This window comes from Cotesia glomerata, linkage group LG8 (genome assembly GCF_020080835.1).
Source record: "Cotesia glomerata isolate CgM1 linkage group LG8, MPM_Cglom_v2.3, whole genome shotgun sequence".
NCBI classification, from domain to species: domain Eukaryota; kingdom Metazoa; phylum Arthropoda; class Insecta; order Hymenoptera; family Braconidae; genus Cotesia; species Cotesia glomerata.
The window spans coordinates 14,281,204-14,303,822 of record NC_058165.1 but is presented as its reverse complement, the minus strand read 5'-3'; the positions used below and the strand labels follow the sequence as shown (position 1 = coordinate 14,303,822).

Here is a 22,619-nt window from a genome sequence, read left to right as displayed (position 1 = left end):
TACAAATATAAATAATGCTGTGAAGCGGGAAAGAATAGGAGTTACGGTAATTATTACGTGAAGCGTTCCACATTCACGTAACAGGATATTGGTAGGAAAGGATTGAGAAAGGAATGTGGAGAGGATCATCTTAATGTGAGTTTATAGAATATGCGAGAAAAAATTATTAGATAGCTTGGACTGGGATTCGAACCCAGAACCTTCCGAAGACATGTCGGCTACTCTACCATTTGAGCTATCCGGTCTATACTAAATTTCTTTTCGCTTATTCTATATACATTGTAACAGGCCGCTTTTAGCGCCACCTGTTAAGGCGTTGTTTCTCTATTTTACCTTTTTGAATTTAATTTTAAAGGAAATTTTAATTGAGTTTTTTTCATTTTATTTTATGCCCATTGGTTGGATTCGCCGCGACCGAGTCGCCCTCGCGTGTAGAAATTCGAACGAAGCTCGATTGCGCGCGAAACCAAAATCTAATGCGATAATATGTAATTTGATTTAGTAAGTAAGTAGCTTTAAGTTAGATTTAAATACTTAATTATTGTGACGGTACTAACGACGTCGGCCACAAACCCGCGAAGAGAAACAACGAGGATCATCGACGTGGGTAACCTGCAAGATCATCAACGACGGGAGGATGGCTGTCTCGAGAGCGAGCGAAACGACAGACTGATTGGAACTCGAAGTGAGCAATCGACGCATGCGTGAAGGGTAAAGCTAGCTGTCGAGCGCTCCAGTGCTCCAGCCAATACATCATTCAAAACGTCGATATCGGAAAATTGGACTTACGGCGCCATCTCTGAAGTTCACAGCTAACGACGGACCCAGCAGAGAGGGGAGAGAGAAAAGAATGCGACATGTGCTGATTTTTTTTCCTTCTTCCACGTTTCCAACTTGCCGTGTGCAGACACGTTTTTACGACTTAGTTTTTTTTTGTTATTTTTGGGAAAAACTCCTTGAGTAATTCTTGCGTTTGAAATCTACGTATATTTAATTAGCCACGACGTAGTGTGCTGATTTTGAGTTGCCGAAAAATAAAGGCAGTGCGACGATAATTAGCTGTTGCTAATTAGTTCCTCGACGAAAGCGTCATAAAGTACGACGCGTGTTTTGGTGTGATTGTTAGTCGACGTGTCCGGATTCCGAAGAATCAGCAAGTATCCTCGCCGAGGAATCCATTATCCAAGAGTCCGACGTGGAAGCTGAGAGCGACTTGGTGGCAGAACAACCTAGGAATAACTTCAGGTCGACGTTGTGACCAGGGTGAGTGGCTTTGTCTCAATTGAAGTAGCTCGTGGGATTCGAATTTGTTAATTAAACAGTTAATTAAACAGTTGGATTGGGTTCATTAAATAATTAATTTATGTAGTATTAATTGTACTCGACACCAGTCGAGTCATAGTGTAAAAACGTCAAGGCTAAGTTGAGTCAGTCAGCAGAGATAATCCCACGAGGTTTTTAGGTACCGCCATATTTTTTTTTTGTGTGTGTTTACAGAGGTATAATTTTTATTGTTCGTTATAAGTATTATGCTGGTTGATTTTGTACTCCCGGGGTAATCGATGAGTTCGATTACCCATTGATCGAGCTTCGGGTTCGTGCGATTTACCGACGTTGAGTAAGAGGTTCGCCTACGGAGAGGGAACCCGAGAAACGGCTGCCGCGTCCGAGGCAGGCAATCGGAAGTAAGTTGCCCACTCTCAGCGGAGCATTTGGGACTTAGAATAGAATTTGAACTGTGTGAGACTCAGTGACAGAGAACTGAGTGATTATTTAATTTTTTTTACTTAAGTATTTAATTTAATTATTGAGTAAATTCGACGATTGAATTTTATTATTTAAGGTTTAATTAAATTCGGCGAATAAATTATTTGAATCTTGAAATTTAATTTGGCTATTCTTAATTGAATTTTGGCGCATCGATTATCCAGTTTTACTTATTTAATTAATCGTTATTAATTAAAGCAAGCGGAGATTTTTTTTTTGTGTTGTTATTATTTTTAATTAATCATCATTAATTAAAGCCGGCGATTCGATTTATTTCTTTGAGTTAATAAATTGTTATTAACTGAATTTAGCGGAGATTAAATTTTTTTTGTTAATTTACTGAAATTAACTGAATTGATGCAACGATTTATGTTGTATTATCTTGCTTAATGGTATTTACTTGAGTTCAGCGAAGATTATTGTTTTATTTAGCTAATTAATTTCCGTTAGTTAATTTGAGCACAGATTAATTTTTTCTGAATCGATGGTTATTAATTTAGCTGAGCGAAGGTTCATTATTTTTTTTTTTGGTATTTAGCGAGTTATTATTAAGTGGATTATTATGATTAGCTCATTGTTATTATTGCGGCGACTTTGAACTTTTCCTTGTTCGGGTTGCGAACTGCGAATCGACGACAGCGTCGACGATTATTATTGATTAATTTTCCTTGCGTTTATTTTCTTGATTTGTTAATACTAACCAATCGTTTTCATTTATTGTTAATAAATTTATAATTTAATTTTCTCTATTAATTTTTTTAATTAATTCAGAATTAATTGCGAGCAATCCCGCATACTTTCCTCGTTCCTCTATAATTAAGTCGTACCCTTAAGGCCCGCCACCCGTCGAAGAGAGTCCTGGACCGGAGTAGCCGGAAATCGACGTGATCGAAGCAAAGCTCCTGGCGCCCAACAACAGGTAAAGCAGGTAGGCCAGATTATTTATTTCGGACTTCGTCCTCGCTAACGCACGGGGACGAAAATACCCGTTATAACATTAAGCCACACCGTCCATCTTACGGCAAGCATTTTTATAAATATAAATAATGCTGTGAAGCGGGAAAGAATTTATTATTGCTGATTCGTTTATCTTCGGTCCAGATTTTGGTAAATCATTTCTCATGAAAACTCCACGAAAATTTGGAATTTTAAGCACTTTAGCATATTTCAGTAAGTCGATGTTAGTCACTGCTCGATGTGGTAGCTCTACTGGTTTTTTGACTTCTTGCAACCAGCTCCCTCTGGGTATGGTATCAGATAAAGTCCCATACCATTGCGGTAAGGTTTGAGGTATAATCCTCTACCTACAACTATTTCCTCCATCTTCAAATTGTGACGTTTCTTTTCTACAAGTTGATTTTTAGCTGCGCTGGCATCGTTCACAGCTTTTGCAACACCTGCAGCTCCACCTGTCAGAGCACCAACAGCTGATAACCCTGCAAACAGGGGAATCAAGAATGGAAGTACTCCTCCAATCTTTGACAGAACTGGTAGAATACGAGGCAATCGAATGTTTTTCTTTCCACCAGCTTTCTTGACAGCCTTGCGAGCACCTTCAAGAGCTGTTTTAACTGGATCTCCACCAGGTTGCATGGACTTTTTAGCTCCATCAACAATCTGTCTTAGAGCAACATCCTTCTTCTTCTTGGAAGTTTTGCGCTTGGCTGTCTTTCTTTTGGTTACCTTGCGTTTGGTTATCTTACGCTTTGTTGTTTTTCGCTTAGACTTGGTTATCTTTCTTTTAACAACTGTCTTACGCTTCATTGTTTTTCTTTTAATTGTCTTACGCTTGGTGATAGGTTTTTCTTTTTTAAGCCCCATACCAAAACGTCTTTTTAACTTCATGATTTTATTTACACTCCAAGCAGCAGCTTTTTCACCAACAGCAGCGTCTCTCGCTTGAAATCGTTGCCACGCTTTCTCAGTAAGGATTTTATCAGCCTCGTGACGGGCTTCTAAATTTTCACGATTTTCGAGTAAGCTATATCGTGTTCCTTACACGCAGCGTCCAAATGATTTTTACCTGAATTCAATGTTAATTCTGATGGAAACTATAACATTGAGAATGAAAGGCTGTGCAATCTCGGTAATCCTTCAAATGAACATGATGCGGCGACAGTGCAATTGGTACTGAGACAAATATCTGAACTGAATAAAAGTATAGACAGTATAAACAGAAAGAGATTATTTCACATTTACACTCTGAAATAGTAATACTAAAAGCTTCTGTGGGAAATTTACAGACAGCTATTGAGGAGGCTAAAGCAGTACTTTCCTCTCACCAAAATAATATCAAATATCTTACTGAGAAACTCAATGAACGACAAAAAGACAGTGATAGCTGAAGAGCTTCACAAACCAGCTCGCAGGAACTATAAACGTCGTCATGTTGACATCCGAGGTCTCGATGAGACTTGGCAAGCTGACTTGGTTGAGATGATTCCATATGCAACAGTTAATAAAGGATACAAGTATCTGCTTACAATCATCGATATATTTTCAAAGTATGCCTGGGCAGTTCCAATTAAGTCTAAAAGTAGTGTAGATGTCACACGTGCTATGAAGTCTGTACTTCAGCAAGGTCGTGTCCCTAAGAATCTTCATGTTGATGAGGGCAAAGAGTTTTACAACAAAGAATTCAAAGATTTGATAAAGCAGCACAAGATAAATCTGTATTCAACATTCAGCAATCTCAAAGCATTCATATGTGAACGTTTCAATAGAACACTTAAGACTAAAATGTGGCGAGAGTTTACAGCTCGTGGTAGCTACAAGTGGACCGATATACTTGATGACTTGGTGAATACTTACATCAACACCAAACATAGTACCATCAAAATGAAACCTGCTGATGTTACCGCTGCTCAGGAGAAACAACTATTGGAAAATATATATCAACCACTGAAAACCAAATCTGAGCAGAAGCAGAAGTTCAAAGTTGGAGACAAAGTCCGAATCAGCAAGTACAAACATGTTTTTAACAAAGGATACACACCAAACTGGACAACAGAAATCTTCACAAACAAGTAGGTGCAGAATACGAATCCAACGACGTACAAGCTCGTGGGCTATCAGGATCAACCAATCGAAGGCGGATTTTACAACGAAGAACTCAGCAAAGTCAAATATCCAGATGTATATCTTGTCGAAAAAGTAATTAGGAAACGTAGAAATAAATACTATGTTAAATGGCTAGGTTTTGATACTAAACATAATAGTTGGATAAATAAATCTGATATGTAAAACACAAATTATATTTACATTGTTTTTATTTACAAACTTTAAAACTATATTTACATTGTTTTTTAGTACTATTATTACAAATTTTTTTGTCTTTTATTATTATTTTCATCGTTATCTTCAACAATTTTTCGTTTCTTAAAATCTAAGGAGCCTTTATAACCCCAAGGTACAGTATCCGTGCTTGCTTCAATGAGTTGACGTTTGTCATCAGCCCAACTAAGAGCAAGTTTTTCCTGCTTTATTGTGTGTACTTGATGTTTTTTACTTTTTATCATGTACTGCTCTTTTTTAACAATACATTTTTAAAAAGACATCTCTTGAAGTCATCAAACGTGATGGTCTTCAAGGCTGATCGACCGATACCCTTTGCCTGTTTCTTTGTCCTGTCTTTTTCCTTCTCAGGATCGTGGATTTCGAAGGCGTGCACCTTGGCTCTGAGACCCGCAAATTCGGACATGATTTTTCCATTGTTCTCGTCCTTCATAAGTCCCAGAACCTTTCTATTGACAAGAGGCATGTTGAAGCCATTTTCAGGCGGGTAATCAGAGGTATCAACCATTGAGATATCACGTTTGATGTCTTCATAGATGTTGGGTACATTAAATTGGTAAATTAGACTGTCTGTGTCAGTACATAATAATTTTGAAGTTTTTTCATAATTTTTCATAACATAATTATAGTGAAAGTCATAAATATAAATTTTAGATAAATCTAATATACTAAAGCCTACATATATTGGCTTGTTGATGCAAACTCTAGCTTTTTTAAGTTCAACTATAACCATATCCTCATCGAAAATGGTAAGGCTGTGGAAGTTAGGTCTACATACTAAATCGGATACATTGTATCGACCTTGCCACTTAGTTCTCAAATATACATATTTATATTTCCTTACATTCTCCATGATCTTTCCAAAAACTGCGTTATTCATTAATTTGTAAAAGTTTTTTTCAAATTCATTCTTACCTAATTTTCGACACGCAGTATTTTTATCGATATATGACTTGAGCCAGTCTAATTGCTCAAATTTCAAGACTCGATGTATTTTCTTAAGAACTAAACCTAAATCTAAACATTGCTTTAAATTTTTATAGTGAATAACATAATTATTTTTATCATACAGAGTTGTCGTGAGTTTTTGTTGTTTGCTACCAGGTGGTACAAAATGTTCTGGGCATAAAGGTAGATCTTTGTGTAGATCATGTAATTTCTCAGGAGAGTGTAGGTCTACTTCAAGGATGTAGTCTACACTCTCATGATCATTGAAAAACTGATCTACATTGTCTACATTTTCAATCCATTCAAATTTACTCTTGGGTAACGACATACTTATCGCTGCGCCATACAAATTATTTACATTGTAGTACATCAGGTTTGTTTCAGGGTTGTTTGAATCAAAATCTTTACCCATGTACCGGTTATTAGCTTCAGCATGTCTATTAGCACACATCGATACCCCACCGCGAACACCATTTTCAATGAAAAGAAGCATCTTAGGATCAGTTAGCAGTTGAAGTTCTACTTCAGTATGCTTTAATATTGCAGAGTTCGAAAGACCTGGTGCTGTATAAAAATGTAGGGCATCTAAATTGTATATCTTGAAACAACTGAGTCGAAAATTTTCAAAAACATCAGCCAAGAGGAGGACATCAGTCTTCAAGTATACGTCTGAGTACTCTCCAAGCGTGTTAATATTAAATTCATTCCAAACTACTTGAGTAAAATCATAATCATCATCGGAAATAGTAGAGTTTGATAATTTTGAATAGAATGAATCCTGATCAGGTAACTGTGTCTCGTCTAGTCTTTCAATACTGTCAATGTACTCGTACGGGAATACACCCTTACGTATTGCTAATTTAAATTTATCAGGGTCAGGGTAGTGGAGTCGCGTAATCTGTTTGTCTTTGTCATCAAGGTATGAAGCTCATTTCTCTAAGCTGGAGGCCATAAATCTAAAAGAGTCAATAAATTTTAGAGAGACTGAAGTATTTTTAACTGATTTTGTAAAAGGAATGTAACGCTCTTTATTGATTGGTAATAATATAATTTCACCCTCAAATACTGTAGCTAAGGACTTAATTATGAAGTGTGAGTCATTGCTGGATAAATTATGAAAGACAACTGGGATAATGATAGATATTCGATAATTAACGTTACATGATTTATGAGCAGCATCTCTGTAATTACCTGTGAAGTGACAATGCTCATAAACTTTATCTGTAGGAGATGTTATAGGCTTTTCACAGATATCACACACAGTTGCCTGGTTGTGTCTATCTTGTTGCTCTTTCGTTAAAGGTTTAATTTTGATGGGATTCTTTAGAATTTTTTCGAAGTCCAGAGCTAATGACTAACTGTTTAACAAACCAGTTGATGCAATCAGGGGAACGGTTTAATTTAACGGTTTGGAGAGTGTGTTATTATAACTACAATGTACGTAATAAGCAATACTGTGTAGAACATGTTTATGAGCTGTCTTTTCATCATCTCCCGGGGGTTCGAGTTTGCATTCTAGATCTGCGTAAACTACAAACGGTACAGTATCTTTGGACTTAAAATCTTTGAATTTCAAAATTTTATTTTTTACACTAGGAAATTCCATGCGGATTGTGTTAGATTTAAAACAATCTACTCGGTGCTCTAAATAGCATTTTTGAAGTTTAAAATGATTAAAACAACGATCACAAAAGTACAATCTATGTTTACCTAGAGATATTTGACTTTTAATTAATCCAGAAAGATTATGTATCCATGCAAAGTGATAGACTAACTCAATATTATCTAAATTATCGGTATGATTTACACTTTTTTTAATCATCAATAGGGCCGAGAATTTAGTTTTTTTAAAAGAGAGAGACAGAAGATAGGCGTAGCCAAGCGTTCTGATTGGTCGTAATAAATAAATTGTTTTTTGTTTATCGCTATTAAGTGAAGACAGCAGCTTGAATAAAAAATAAAATTTAGATTGCTAATCCAACATGAAAATATAAAAAATATGTCAAAAAAAACAGGTTAGTTTGCAGATGTGAAGGTGCTTGTAAACAAATACAAGTCTGTGCTGCTCAGATAAATAAAGAAGAGAATTTGAAACACCGTGTTGTAACTAAAATGTTTAATGAAATGAATAAAAGTGAACAGTGACAAGCTGGCGATTTTGCTGGAGATCGCGTAAAGGAATTGCTCCCGGTCTCACTGGTAATTTTGCTGGAGATCGCACTGACGGTCTTTTTAAAGGTCTCGCTGGAGGTCACGCTAGAAATCTTGCTGACGGTCTCGCTGGAGATCACGCTGATAGTTTTTCTATAGGTCTCGCTGTCGGTATCACTGGAGGTCGTTTTGCTGGGAGTTGTGCTAATGGTATGGCTGCCAGTCTCGCTAGTAATTTTGCTAGCGATCACAGTGACGGTTTCGCTCGAGATTACGCTGACGGTCTTTCTGGAGGTCTCGCTGGAGATCACGCTGATGGTCTCGCTGGAGGTCGTTTCGCTATAGAAGTTGTACTAATGGTATTGCTGCCAGTCTCGCTGGTAATTTTGCTAGCGATCACGGTGATGGTATCGCTGGAGATTACGCTGACAGTCATTCTGAGAGTCCCGCTGGAGATCACGCTGACGATCTTTCTGGAGGTCTCGCTAGTGATTACGCTGACGGTTTTTCTGGGAGTCTCGCTGGAGATCACGCTGACGATCTTTCTGGAGGTCTCGCTGGTGATTACGCTGACGGTTTTTCTGGAAGTTTCGCTGGAGATCACGCTGACTCAGCGTGATCTCCAGCGAGACCTTCAGAAATACAGTCAGCGTGATCACCAGCGAGACCTCCAGAAAGATCGTCAGCATGATCTCCAGCGAGATCGTCAGCGTGATCTCCAGCAAGACTCCCAGAAAAACCGTCAGCGTAATCACCAGCGAGATCTCCAAAAAGATCGTCAGCGTGATTTCCAGCAAGACTTCCAAAAAGATCGTCAGCGTGATGGCCAGCGAGACTTCCAGAAAGACCATCAGCGTGATTAACAGCGAGACCTCCAGAAAGATCGTCAGCGTGATCTCCAGCGGAACCTCTAGAGAGACCGTCAGCGTGATCTCCAGCGAGACCTCCAGAATGATCGTCAGCATGATCTCCAGCGATATCGTCAGCGTGATCTCTAGCGAGACTCCCAGAAAAACCGTCAGCGTAATCACCAGCGAGACCTCCAGAAAGATCGTCAGCGTGATCTCCAGCGGGACTCTCAGAATGACTGTCAGCGTAATCTCCAGCGATACCATCACCGTGATTGCTAGCAAAATTACCAGCGAGACTGGCAGCAATACCATTAGTACAACTTCTATAGCGAAACGACCTCCAGCGAGACCATCAGCGTGATCTCCAGCGAGACCTCCAGAAAGACCGTCAGCGTAATCTCGAGCGAAACCGTCACTGTGATCGCTAGCAAAATTACTAGCGAGACTGGCAGCCATACCATTAGCACAACTCCCAGCAAAACGACCTCCAGTGATACCGACAGCGAGACCTATAGAAAAACTATCAGCGTGATCTCCAGCGAGACCGTCAGCAAGATTTCTAGCGTGACCTCCAGCGAGACCTTTAAAAAGACCGTCAGTGCGATCTCCAGCAAAATTACCAGTGAGACCGGGAGCAATTCCTTTACGCGATCTCCAGCAAAATCGCCAGCTTGTCACTGTTCACTTTTATTCATTTCATTAAACATTTTAGTTACAACACGGTGTTTCAAATTCTCTTCTTTATTTATCTGAGCAGCACAGACTTGTATTTGTTTACAAGCACCTTCACATCTGCAAACTAACCTGTTTTTTTTTTGACATATTTTTTATATTTTCATGTTGGATTAGCAATCTAAATTTTATTTTTTATTCAAGCTGCTGTCTTCACTTAATAGCGATAAACAAAAAACAATTTATTTATTACGACCAATCAGAACGCTTGGCTACGCCTATCTTCTGTCTCTCTCTTTTAAAAAAACTAAATTCTCGGCCCTAATCATCAATAAATGAATTGTCGGTATTTCTGACTCGAAGTTACTTAAATATAATGGGATGATAGTACTTTTTTCAGACTATTTACCCGTGAATTCTGAATCTATACCATACACATTAATGCTAAGATCATTCATTTTTCCAAATTTTGGTACATCATTAAGTTTAATTGGAAATTGAATACCTTCATAGTTCAATCTGACGCTGAAGTGACGATAACTTATAGGGTCACCCGGAACCAATACTGGTGGATGCAAGGCGGCGTTGACGCACCACAGGAAGCAGAACTCATCATTGTTCTGGATGTTCGTCACCGCATGCTTCCTGATAATATCCTTTAGAAATCTAACGAAGGTGGAGTTTCCAACTTGAGTTGGTGCGAATCTTGACATAGTCACCATTAAGCTGTTTGGCCCAAGCAGACTCCATCCGGAACCCTAATGTACAAAATCTTCAATTCTTTGTAGTAATTTGTCGTAGACATGTTGACTAAACTAATCCTGAAGAGATGTAGCAGGCAGTATCTCGCGGCTTTTGGTGACAAAAGATTTCCGCTCTTCAATATCTTGTTGATGTTTCCGGAATGTGCAGAATAATTGTACGTTTACTTTCAACCCTGCCAGATCTCTTAAGACACTCTGCACTTTGTTGATGATGATCTCCCGTGAAGCCTGGAGAAATGATGCTGGATCTTTGTGACGCTGGTTGATAATACATCCAGTCTGGATGTTACCAGCAAAAGCATTCTCCAGGTTCTGTCATTTGACTCCTTGGTTGAGATCTCCACCAACTTCTTGGTTACCGAGTCTGGAGAACTGATCGGCAAACCAGTTAAGTTGGTTGATGTGTGCTTGAACACTTCGCCTCACTTGAATTGTTGTCCTAGAATCCAGTAATATTGTGTTTAAGTACTCAATGGTCTCGTTACACACTCGTAAACGATGTTCATCAGTAAGCTGCTCTCCCAACAGATCAGCATATGAGACGGCAATAATTTCTACCAAGTTTTTGAGAGCCTCGATGAGGTTATGTTGCGCCATTTTGGGAAGATAAACACTTCACTACTGTCTATTTACACAATATTATAGGTTATGTACACTGTTTATAGGTTATGTACACTGCTTTTAGGTTATATACACTGTTTATAGGTTATGTACACTTTTAAAAATTATGTCACTGTTTATAGTTTATACACACACTGAATTTACACGAGACTATAGTTTATACACGCACGATAGTTTTTGACACATTGGACTACAGTTTATGCACACAATAGTTTTTGCACACTGGACTATACTCGCGTACTTCACTATATTTTATAACACTGAATACTTTTGATCACAAGAGATGTTTTACTGGAGACGTGTACTTCGTTTTTGTGAAGTACGCTCTCGGCGAGCTGCTTATATAAGCAGAAAATACTGCGCAGTTACCCCCACTCCTCTACCTCAAAACCGGTTTGATGACGCCATCTACTGCGCAGTAAGAAAATTCTAGAACAGAATGAGTCATCTACTGCGCAGTTACCCCCACTCCACTACCTAAAACCGGTTTGATGACGTCATCTACTACGCAGTTAGAAATAGAACAAAGAAAACTGCGCAGTTACGCGACCTTGAACAGGTTGAAACCTGTCTGATGACGTCATTTACTACGTAGTTAGAAAATTCTGGAATGGTATGAGTCATCTGATTCGTAGAAATTTCCCCCACCCCTTTCACAAAACAAGTCTAAACTTGTTTGATGACGTCATCTACTACGCAGTTAGAAGTAATACAAGCTACTACCAGATGGCGTTGTGTAAAATCCTTCTCGCAAGTAGTTATCATAACTTCATTTTAAATATATAAAACATGGATATATCTTACTACAAATGCGTAATCCTGAACTATTGATCTGTTATGGCCGAGCCGAAGGCGGGTTAATAGTTAAAGATGCTTTTTTCTAACCTCAAATGACAAACTCAAATTCAAAATGGTGGAAATCAGATTCAAAATGGCGGATTCCAGACTCAAAATGTCGGTCACAGGATGTCAGATAGCAACCACCAGATATCAGATAGCAGTCACCAGATAACAGCTACCAGATGGCGGATTCAAAATAACGGATAGTAAGATTTAAAAATAGCGGTAAAATGGCGGATAGTAAGATTTAAAGATGACGGTAAAATGGTGGATAGATTTAAAAAATAGCGGGAAAATGGAAGATAGTAAGATTTAAAAAATGGCGGTAGAATTCACCACCAGCACCACCGATGAAAAACCCTCCACCAAATCCACGTCAGTAAAACAGGTCGGTAAAAAACAGGGCGCCCATATCTACGGATGGTAACGTAGCATGGAAACTAATCTACAAATCTGCTTTGCCGACTGAGTAAATTATAGATGGAAGGTCCGATACATTGAATTAAAATAAAAAAATTTTAAAACGTAAATTTTTATACTTTATTAATAAACCTTGAACTAGATTTACAATTATTTACATTAATTTTCTTTTTTCAAATTTTATTTTCTTTATTTTATCTTGAGGATATTCTATCTCCATTAATTCATTAACAGACACATTAAATCCCCATGGTAAAGTGTCAGTACTATTTTATAATAACTGACGTTTATCGTCTCCCCAGCTTAAAGTTAATTTTTTCTGAATTGCAGTACATACTTCATGATTTTTATTTTTGATTAAATATTGCTCATGCAATAAATTACCGTGGATATTCAGACATTCTCTGAAATCATTGAATGTAATGGTTTTCAAAGTTGAACCTTTGACGCCTTTTGCTGCTTTTTTAATTTTATCTTTTTCTTCAACAGGATTAAATATTTCGAAAACATACAGTTTAGCTCTGAGATCCACAAATTCGGACATAGTTTTTCCATTATTTTCATGTTTCATAAGCCCCCGAACTTTTTTATTAACCAACGGCATTTAATAAATATTATCAACAGGGTAGTCAGAGGTATTAAACTTTAATAGATCACGCTTAATGTCTTCATAAATCTCTGGTACAGTAAAATGTTAGATTAAGCTATCAGTGTCTGTATACATTAATTTGGAGGTATGTCGATAATTGTTTTTAATATAATTATAGTGAAAGTCATAAATGAATATTTCCGATAAATCTAATATAGAAAATCCAACATGGATTGGCTTATTAAAATAAACTTTAGCTTTTGTTAGTTCAATTATAACTATATCTTCACCAAAAATAGTAAGACTATGAAAATGAGGTTTAGAAATTGAAGCTTTAGCACCATACCTTCCCTCCCATTTAGTAATTAAATGCACATCTTTATTTTTTTTTACATTCTCCATAGTCTTACCAAATACACTGTTATTCATGATTTTAAATAAATTTTTTTCAAAATCATTCCTGGCATTTTGTCTACACTGTGTGTTTTTATCAATATATGGCTTTATCCATGAAGATTGTTTGAATTTCAATATTCTATGAATTTTAGTTAACTTTAGAAGCAGTATGGTGCAACTTTGGCGCATCCCACTCCTTTGAGGTGGGGGTAACGTGTGTGTGTATGTGTGAGTCCGCAGCGCTAGCAGTAGTAGTAGTAACGGTAATATAAACTATTGCAAGGTCGCTGAGCTTGCAAATTCTTTTTACTCAAGGTCACTGACGTGGTTGCTTTTATAAGCGTGATGATGATACATACATACAGTTCTAACCGTTATAGAAATAATGCTGAATTTGCAAATTCTTTTTTGCTAAGGTTATCAACGGGATTGATTACAACTCCTTATACTTATCAAGTTTTTATATTTAAAGATATACTTACCTTTTCATAATATGTATATTACTATTATATCATACTAATTTATTATATAAACTAATAATTAAATAAAAGATTTCAAAGGAGAGGCAATTATATCAAAATAAATAAAGATACAACAAAAATTTGCATTTTAGATATTTAATTTCACATAAAAAGAATAGGAGTACATAATTGATTATTAGCGATTATTGTGAATACAAAATTAAGAACATGATTGAATATTAGCTATTATGTCACTTACAAAATTATTGTTATATTTTTTTGGCTTTATTTTCATAAACGTATTATAATATTCTTCGACGATCTCATCATTTCTGTCAAGTCTTCCGTCAAAGATAGATATAAATCTATCAAGTGAAGGATAAGTAGACATATAATGCAAAAACATGATACAGTATTGACCGCACACTTGAGAATCTTCTTTTCGCAACTGAATGTGGTTATATTTGAACCATTTACAGTTGTTTTTGAGGCGTTTAAGATGCTGCGGGATATACGGTGGAAGTCCATAGCTGTCGAAGTACCATCCACAGCCATCTCTATCGACGTATATGGCGACCCAGTGCTGTCCTGGCTTATGGCATCCATCTGTGTTTACTACGAAGGCTATAGGCTTAGTCCAGACTCTCGGGATCCTGTCTGCAGGATACACTCCAATCGCGTGGTATGGTATATACTGAATAGCTTTTAAGACCTGCACCGTGTTCATTATAAGCCTAACACCCCCAAGGACAAACGAGTGAAGGTTCGTAGCTATTTTTACCAGCTTCAGAATTTGCTTTCTTACTTAACCACTGTTTCAGTAAGTCAGCACAAGACAAAGCACACTGATTATAACCAAGACTCCGATTTCTTCGAGATTCCAAAACACTGTGTAAGGCACAGGTTAACCGTGGCTGATGCAGCGTAGATACTGAGGGACTGTCTTGCAAATCTTCAATATTTATAACTGGTCTGCAGAGTAGAGATTCCAAGTATGATTTTTGTGCCCTCCCTCTTGTATAAATTTTCATAGAATTTTGACAAAAAAAGCGTAACTGTGTGTGCACGTATTTTACCATTGATTCCCCATCGTACCATTCAAGACCATGTTTTCGGGTTAAGGCGTTGTTTTCGAGCTGTCTTTCTTCGGATAGCAGGTTAAACGAGAATTCAGGAGCCAAAATCCAATGTGCAGTATCACTGTTAATTAGAGAGGTTACACCTATTTCTTTAGGTAAAAATTCACGGTCGTTATTTATAAAGCCTTGGATATATATAACAGCAGAAGATGGTTTATATATAACAGCACGAATATGGTTTACCATATTCGTCTCTTATATCAATTTCGATAGTAGCTATACTTTTACATAATAGAGGTATATATTGGCCAGGCGAAAAACTTTTAATTTTAGTTGAACCGTAAATGTATTGATCGTGATCAAGAGGCACAACGCGTAGTAGAGGGGCCTAAATATCTCCTGTTATGTAGCCTTCACAAATATCTGTATAAACGAATAATTTTCCTGGTATAGCTTGAGATAGAGAGGCTGGTTTAGATCCGCAACAGTCATCAGGGCCGTCTGTTATAACTTTAGAAAACGAACTTTCTTCAAAGCCTAATATATGCCAGAGCCGATCACCTAATGCCAGCGTATGTCTTGCATTTTCACACTTGCATGTTGTATAAAATTTTATGAAACCGCCAGCACTACAAGTAAAATTGATATGCTCTGAAACTGATTTAAGTTTGTTGAGAGAATCCACTAAAGAGCCTATATTTTGATATTGACCATGTGGTATGTTGTTAGAATAAAGGAACAAATCCATTATTTTATTATTATCTTCTGTATCTATATATTCAACGGTTAATGTAACTTTCGTGAAATCTTTAGGAATATGTAAGATTGTCATCGGCGTCTGGATTTCCACTAAAGCAACATCCCACCATCCATTAAGTTCTAAAGGATAGGGCAAACGCGTTATAAAATGAGTAGTTGTGTTGTCCGGGAAGTATTTCATACTGCTATTGCTAGGTAGCACTATGTAAAAATTATCTCTTTCTAAAGACATTTATTCAACCTTAGATAATTCCTCTTCATAAAATATACCGTTGATTGGTTCGTTTTGAAGATCAGTTAATATATAAACTGGTGGTTGGCGATATTCAGAAATACTTTATACTTTAAAAACTTCGCTACTCCAGCCACTCTCATATCCTTTCGTAAACGCTGCCTTTGCTTTACTGATACGTACCAAGTCACCAACAGCATATTTAAGCTTACGGTTTTTCAAGAGCGCAGAGCGCTTCTCATTTTCATAACGTTTTTTAAAGTTATTAAAAGCTATTTAAGCTGTATTATTGTTAACATTTACCGGCGCCATTTTGATACCAGTATGTGTTGTGTGATTGTAAGCGTAAATAATTTTTTGTAATATGTCTAAATACTTTTTTGTGCGGGAATACGTAAAATAACGCCATATCCTCTCCTTTATCGTTCTATTTAGACGTTCTACAATAGCTGCTTTGACGTCAGGGTTGCGTACTGTTCTAAACAATATTCCTTTTTTCTCAAAAACTCTTGAAAAGTCTCTCCAAGAAACTCCTTTCCGCTATCTGTCTGCACTAAGCGGGGTATTCTTTTGTTACTTCTACTTAAGATTTTTTGGAATGCTTGAGTCACACTTAGACTAGTTTTATTTATTAGAGGCTCAGCCCACGCATACTTACTCAATACATCGATCACCATCAATATATATTTATAACCCTTGTTATACGTAGAGATACTTCGTAAATCAGCTAAATCAGCTTCCCAGACATCATCTATTGATTCAACATTATAAGTCCTTCTAATAAAACGTTTCCTGTTCATACGGTGCTTTGTAAAAGTTTCTTGTTTATTTAACCATTCCTTAACATCATCTTGAGATAGCTCTGATTTGTTTTCAGCAGAGTATTTTAGAATATTTTTAGCACCTGAAAAACTTTCTGGTCTTATAGGATCATAATAGATGTTTTTTAGTTTTTTATCTATCTCAACTTTATCCATGGTATTTTTTTACTTTGACTGTTTTTATTTATAGAACCTTCACCGTTTTGATTTAATTGTAATTCGTCTAAGGATGTGTGTTCTGTAAGTATTTTAGGCACGGAAAAATTAACAGATCGTCTTCTAGGTGTAGAAGTTGACATTTCTTCGTTAAAATAAACTCGATTACCGATGTATTCACGCGGAATGTTTAACGTTTGCAGTACTTGAGCAAACTGTTGATGACCTATCGCTTTCACACTCTTTCTAGACCTCAACACATCGTTTAAAAGATCAGTGATATTAGAACGTGCTACTTTCTTACCTCCAATTGTCACAAGACCTCTATCGTCCCAAGATATTAACGTGGCAGGTGCACTTCTTAGCCTTTTTAATAGCCGCGCTGCATTTCCTCTGAATCTTCTAGGTACACTGTCTATAACCGAATTATCTATAACTACATCATATGAAGAACGATGATCAATTTCACTTTCAGAAGAACCTACACTACTCTCGAAAAATTTAGAGTTGTTGTTGTCTACAGCCAGGTCTGAAACATTTATGTTGGTATCTATATTAGCAGCATTGACAGATTTTTTTTCATTTTCAAGAATCCTAAGATATCGCTTAAGTGTTTGTAAATACGCTTGACATTTTTCACGGTCTGAGTTATATTTACCCGTAGAATTTAAAATTTCATACATTTCATTGTCGAGCCTAGTTAACACTGTTCCACTAGTAAGACAAGATTTATTTTTTGCGATATCTTCATTTTTTTCTGAGACTGCCAATTTCTCATGAATTTTATCCTCAGGCACTAACACCATCTTACGGGCGTGTTCCATGATTTTACTGAATGTTTTATTTAGAAATTATATTTGCAACCAAAGCACCCAGAATAGGTGCTAAAAATAAAGGTAAAAAGCCGCCTTTTTGAATAATTATTTTCTTTTTAGTATTTAGATTGCTTTCTTCTGATGATAATTTTCTTAAAATCGTAATGTGACGTTTTAATTTTTTCTTATGACCCGTTGTTAAAGGTACGTTACCACGTAATATGTTTAATATACACTCGCAAATACAACGTATTAAAACAGGATCAGTGAAAAATGTTGAAAGAGCGGAAAAGCGGGGATCAGGTTTAGGTCTGGATATCTCAATTAAAACGCGTAAATAATTATCAAAATTAACACTATAAATTTATTTACACTGAATACAAGTTATATTTAATATGTTAAATAGCAGATTGTTTAAATAAAAGCGGACTTATAATACACAGCGTGGTTAGCACAAGCGATACCGGTTGACACGTGGGTGAACACTCTGCCGGCACTGTAAAAGCGGTGAAATAAATGCCCAAATAACACAATTTATCTGTAACAAATTAGAGCAAATTATTAGCGGTTAATTTAAGCAATTTAAATTATAAAAATAGCGAAATGCGGTTAATTAACAATAAGCGAAAGTAAAGCGGAATTAATGGCGACTTGATGCAGCGAAAGCGTGGAAGCGAAAGATAAAAACAATAGTTCGTCTTCTTCCTCGTTGAGTTGGGGAAGAAGGCTATTGCGCATGTCTAGCGGGAGCGATTAGCCAATAAATCGGTCGATTCATGGCGTGATCGAGAGGCTGATTTTCTATTGGCGGTTAGATTTTTGCGGGAACTAGCGGTGGACAGGTGTGTCTCTTGAATTTAGGAGTCCTCCAGGAGCGAGTTAATCGCTACTGGGCCTTGTTCACCGAACATTCTCCCCCGGGTTGGCGGCTGCGTCGACAAGATCATCTTCTTCAAGCGTTAGCGGCAGGACACAGAGCTTTGTAATTGGACGTACCAGCTCTGTGTTAACTGTCTTAACAGTTACCACGCGGATTTGTCCATCTTCACCTGGATGGACAGCAATTACTTTGGCTAATGGCCACTTGGTTGGCGGGAGATCCTCAGTGGTGATCAGTACAACTGAACCCACCTTGATCTGGTTGCGTCGATGATGCCACTTTGAAATGGCCTGGTAGTGGTGGATGCAGTCCTGGTAGTAGCGTTTCCAGAAATGTTGAGCCATTTGCTGGACTTGTTCCCAGTGCGAGAGCCGAGCAGGTTGTGAATCTGTCAGCGATGGCTCTGGGATAGCGGTCAGTGACTGTCCGATTAAAAAGTGACCTGGAGTCAGTACAGCCAGGTCAGCAGAATCTTCATTCAACAGTGTGAGCGGTCTGGAATTCAATATGGCTTCAATTTAAGCCAGTAGCGTTGAATATTGCTCAAGCGTCAACAGCGAGTCTCCGATTGTTCTTCGAAGGTGAAATTTGATAGATTTCACAGCGGCTTCCCATTTTCCTCCAAAATGTGGAGCTCCAGGCGGATTGAATTTCCAGTTCGTGCCATCTTGAGCGATCAAGGTTGATAATTCTCGTAATGTGCGGGATCCTGCAGCAAATAGTCGTTTCAGCTCTTAATCTGCTCCTACAAAATTGGTTCCACAGTCCGAATATAGTGTGTGGCAGATACCTCGGCGACTAGTGAAGCAGCGATGAAAGCGGCAGCGGTGTAGTCAGTTACTAGCTCTAAATGTACAGCTGAACTGAACATGCATACAAAGACTGCAATCCAGCCTTTGTATGTTTTTGCTCCACGTCCTTGAAACGTTTTCAACGTGATAGGTCCAGCGTAGTCGAGTCCTGTATGCAAGAAGGCTCGAGTTGGCTGTACTAGTGCGACGGGTAGTTGACCCATCAACTGTTGAGCGCGTTCTCCACGGTGTATCGTGCAGATAACGCAGCGTAAAATAAATGATCTGACTGGAACACGGCCTCCAATGATCCAGACACTCTTGCGTAAGTCAGCGAGCGTAAGCTGAGTACCTCCGTGAAGCGTTTTGCGGTGCGACTCATCAATCAAAATTGATGTAAGCGGTGATTGTCGTGGTAGAATCGCTGGATGCCTCTCTTCTGGGTCCAGCAATGCGTTTTTCAAGCGGCCACCGACTCTCAGGACCCCCTGATGGTCGATGAACGGAGTCAGCTTAGTGATGCTGTTATTTTTAGGCAGACCATCACCATCTTGTAGCGTGTGAATCTCTCTAGCAAAGTATTGTCCTTGAGTGAACTTAATCAAGGTCAATTTAGCGCGCTCCAGGTCTGATGGAGTAAGCGGGTAGGCCAGCGAAGATTGTGGAACTCTTTTAAAGCGGTCGATGGCACGATGCCAGATGCTGAGTTTCCGTAGAAGTGGAAACAGCTGCATGTAATGCGATAGTAATTGTTGAAGCAGGCAATTTTCTGCTTTCCAAGTTACTAGTGTCAGACCTTGGCGTTCTTCTCGATGCGTTGCGTTGTCAGTTGAAGGTTCCAGAGTGGGCCAAGAGGATTCTGGTTCATGAAGCCAAGTTGGTCCATGCCACCAGAGAGCGTGTTGTTTCAGTTTTAGCGTAGGTATACCTCTTGAAGCGCAGTCAGCGGGGTTTTGTTTTCCTGGAATAAATTTCCAGGAGACATCTCGAAGCGTTTCTTGGATTTTTCCCACTCTATTGCGGACGAATGTCTTTCAGCGGATTGCTGGACTTTTAATCAATGCGAGAGTCAGTCCAGAGATTGATCCTGACATTTTCAAGCGACTGAACTTCTTTGACATGAAGTATCAGTTCTGTTAGCAACCATGCGGCAGATAATTCCAAGCGTGGGATTGTCATGGTCTTCAGCGGTGCTACTTGCGTTTTTGAACACAGAAGTGAGACCTTTGTGTTCCCATCAGCGTCAGTGACTCTCAAATAAACAGCGGCAGCCATAGCGTTTTGCGAAGCGTCTGAGAACCCGTGCAATTCCATAGTTGCTCCAGGTGCTATATTATTCCAGCGTGGAATGCGGATGGATTCGATGTTTCGAAGATCCTCGCGGTATCCAGTCCATTTGTAAATGAGTGATGGTGACAATTGTTCGTCCCATGACATTCTATCTAGCCACAGATCTTGCATGAAGATCTTGGCTTTGACGACTATTGGTGCGAGAAGTCCTAGCGGGTCATACAGCTTAGCGATTTCAGACAAAATAGCTCTTTTTGTCTTGGGCGTCTCTGGCGGTAGCGTGTACTTGAACTGGAGAGCGTCAGTGCGTGAATTCCAGTACATGCCCAGGACTTTTACTGGTGTATCACTGATTTCTTTAAGCGGTGTATCCAACTGCTTTTCTAGAGCGACTTTAGCGAGTAACCGTGGGCTATTGCTAGCCCATTTGGCAAGCGGGAAGCAGCCTGCTGCACACAAAGCTTTTGTTTGTACTGCAGCCTTGATAGCGTCTTCTTCGTTGTCTGCTCCACCGTAGATGTCATCTACGTAGCGTGTTTTCAACATTGGAGCAACAGCTAGCGGAAAGCGGTGTCCTTCATCCTTTACTAGTTGGATAAGCACACGTACTGCGTCAAAAGATGCACTAGCGGTTCCGTATGTGACTGTCTTGAGACAGTAAGCGTCTAGTAAATCATTCTCATCTATCCAGAGAATGCACTGAAGCGGCCAATCAAGCGAGTCGACCTCAATCTGCCTGAACATCTTGGTGATGTCAGTAGCGAATAGAATCCTGCTGCAACGGATTCTCAACATCACATCAAAAATGTCAATTTGCGTTTTGGGTCCTGCGTGGAGAATGTCGTTCAATGAAATTCCTGTAGATGTTGCACAGGAACCATTGAACACTATCCTGAGCTTCGTAGTGGCACTATCAAGCTTCAATACCCCATGGTGAGGCAAGAAGTAAGCGTTTGCGGGCAATTCGTTGACTGGTACTCGTACCATGTGTCCTAGTTGAATGTATTCTGCCATGAATGCACGATACATGTCAGAATATTCTCTTTCTCGCGACAAGCGAGTTATTAATCTGCGGAGTGACCCCATAGCTGCGTTGATAGAGTTGCCAAGTTGACTCTCAAGGGCCTTAAGCGGTAATCTCACTACGTAGCGTCCATCAGGCTATCGATAATGCGTTTGACGAAAGTGAATTTCACATTCGTCTTCTTCAGCGGTGTTGAGCGGTGAATTACCTGATGGAACCTCTTCCTGTTCCCAAAACTTAGCGATAGCGTCTTGTAATTCTGTATCTACTGACGCATGTAGTGCTGCGTGTGATGTTGAAGCGTGTTTAGCGGTAACAGCTCCATAGACAATCCAACCAAGCGTGATGGATTGTGCAATAGGAGCATTGCGAGGTCCTCGCTGAATCTCTGCGTTCATGATCTGTGTGGCTGGTGATGCACCTAGAATAATATCTACAGGGCGTGGCTGTAGATACTGCGGGTCAGCGAGCTTGAGATTCTCAAGATGCGGCCATTTCGGATCAGCGATCACGAACGATGGAAGATCTACCGTCAGTGTCGGTAGAATATGCATGATGACATGCATCGATGCGGTCGTACACAACGAACGAAGCTCAATTGTGCTCACACCTAGTGAGCTTCCTGCGGAGACATTGCCAATGCCCTTGAGCATGACCATGTCACGCTGTAGCGGTTGTCCAAGCTTCTTGAAGAGCGACTGTCTCATAAATGTGAGTTCGGAACCTTGATCAATCAACACTCTGGCGGTGATTGGATTGCCATGATGCGGGCGTACCTGGACTGAGGCGGTAGCTAGCAAAACTTGAGCGGAAAGCGAATCTGTGCGGAAGATGTAGACTGCGGTGAAGCTGGTTTCGTTGGTGCATCCAAAATGGATGGACATGTAGTGACGTTGACCACATTTTTGGCAATCTTGAGCAGTCTTGCAATCTGCAGCGCGGTGCGGAACACGAAAGTTGATGCACAAATTGCATTTTTCAACAATCTTGTGTAATTC

The 22,619-nt window shown here is 38.9% G+C and overlaps 2 protein-coding genes across 2 annotated transcripts; both read right to left on the bottom strand.

Moving 5' to 3' along the window:
- Window positions 1–19,261: 19,261 nt before the first annotated feature.
- Window positions 19,262–20,041, bottom strand: LOC123270155. Its single transcript, XM_044736095.1, has one exon. The coding sequence runs from the start codon at window positions 20,039–20,041 to the stop codon at window positions 19,262–19,264; it is 780 nt and encodes a 259-aa protein (XP_044592030.1).
- Window positions 20,042–20,360: 319 nt separating this feature from the next.
- On the bottom strand, window positions 20,361–21,683 carry LOC123270154. The gene has a single exon (XM_044736094.1). The coding sequence runs from the start codon at window positions 21,681–21,683 to the stop codon at window positions 20,361–20,363; it is 1,323 nt and encodes a 440-aa protein (XP_044592029.1).
- Window positions 21,684–22,619: the final 936 nt, after the last annotated feature.

Excerpts from the sequence above, each read along its gene's own strand:
- LOC123270155 (XM_044736095.1), bottom strand. The coding sequence starts at position 20,041 with ATGCAGCTGTTTCCACTTCTACGGAAACTCAGCATCTGGCATCGTGCC.
- LOC123270154 (XM_044736094.1), bottom strand. The coding sequence starts at position 21,683 with ATGGGGTCACTCCGCAGATTAATAACTCGCTTGTCGCGAGAAAGAGAA.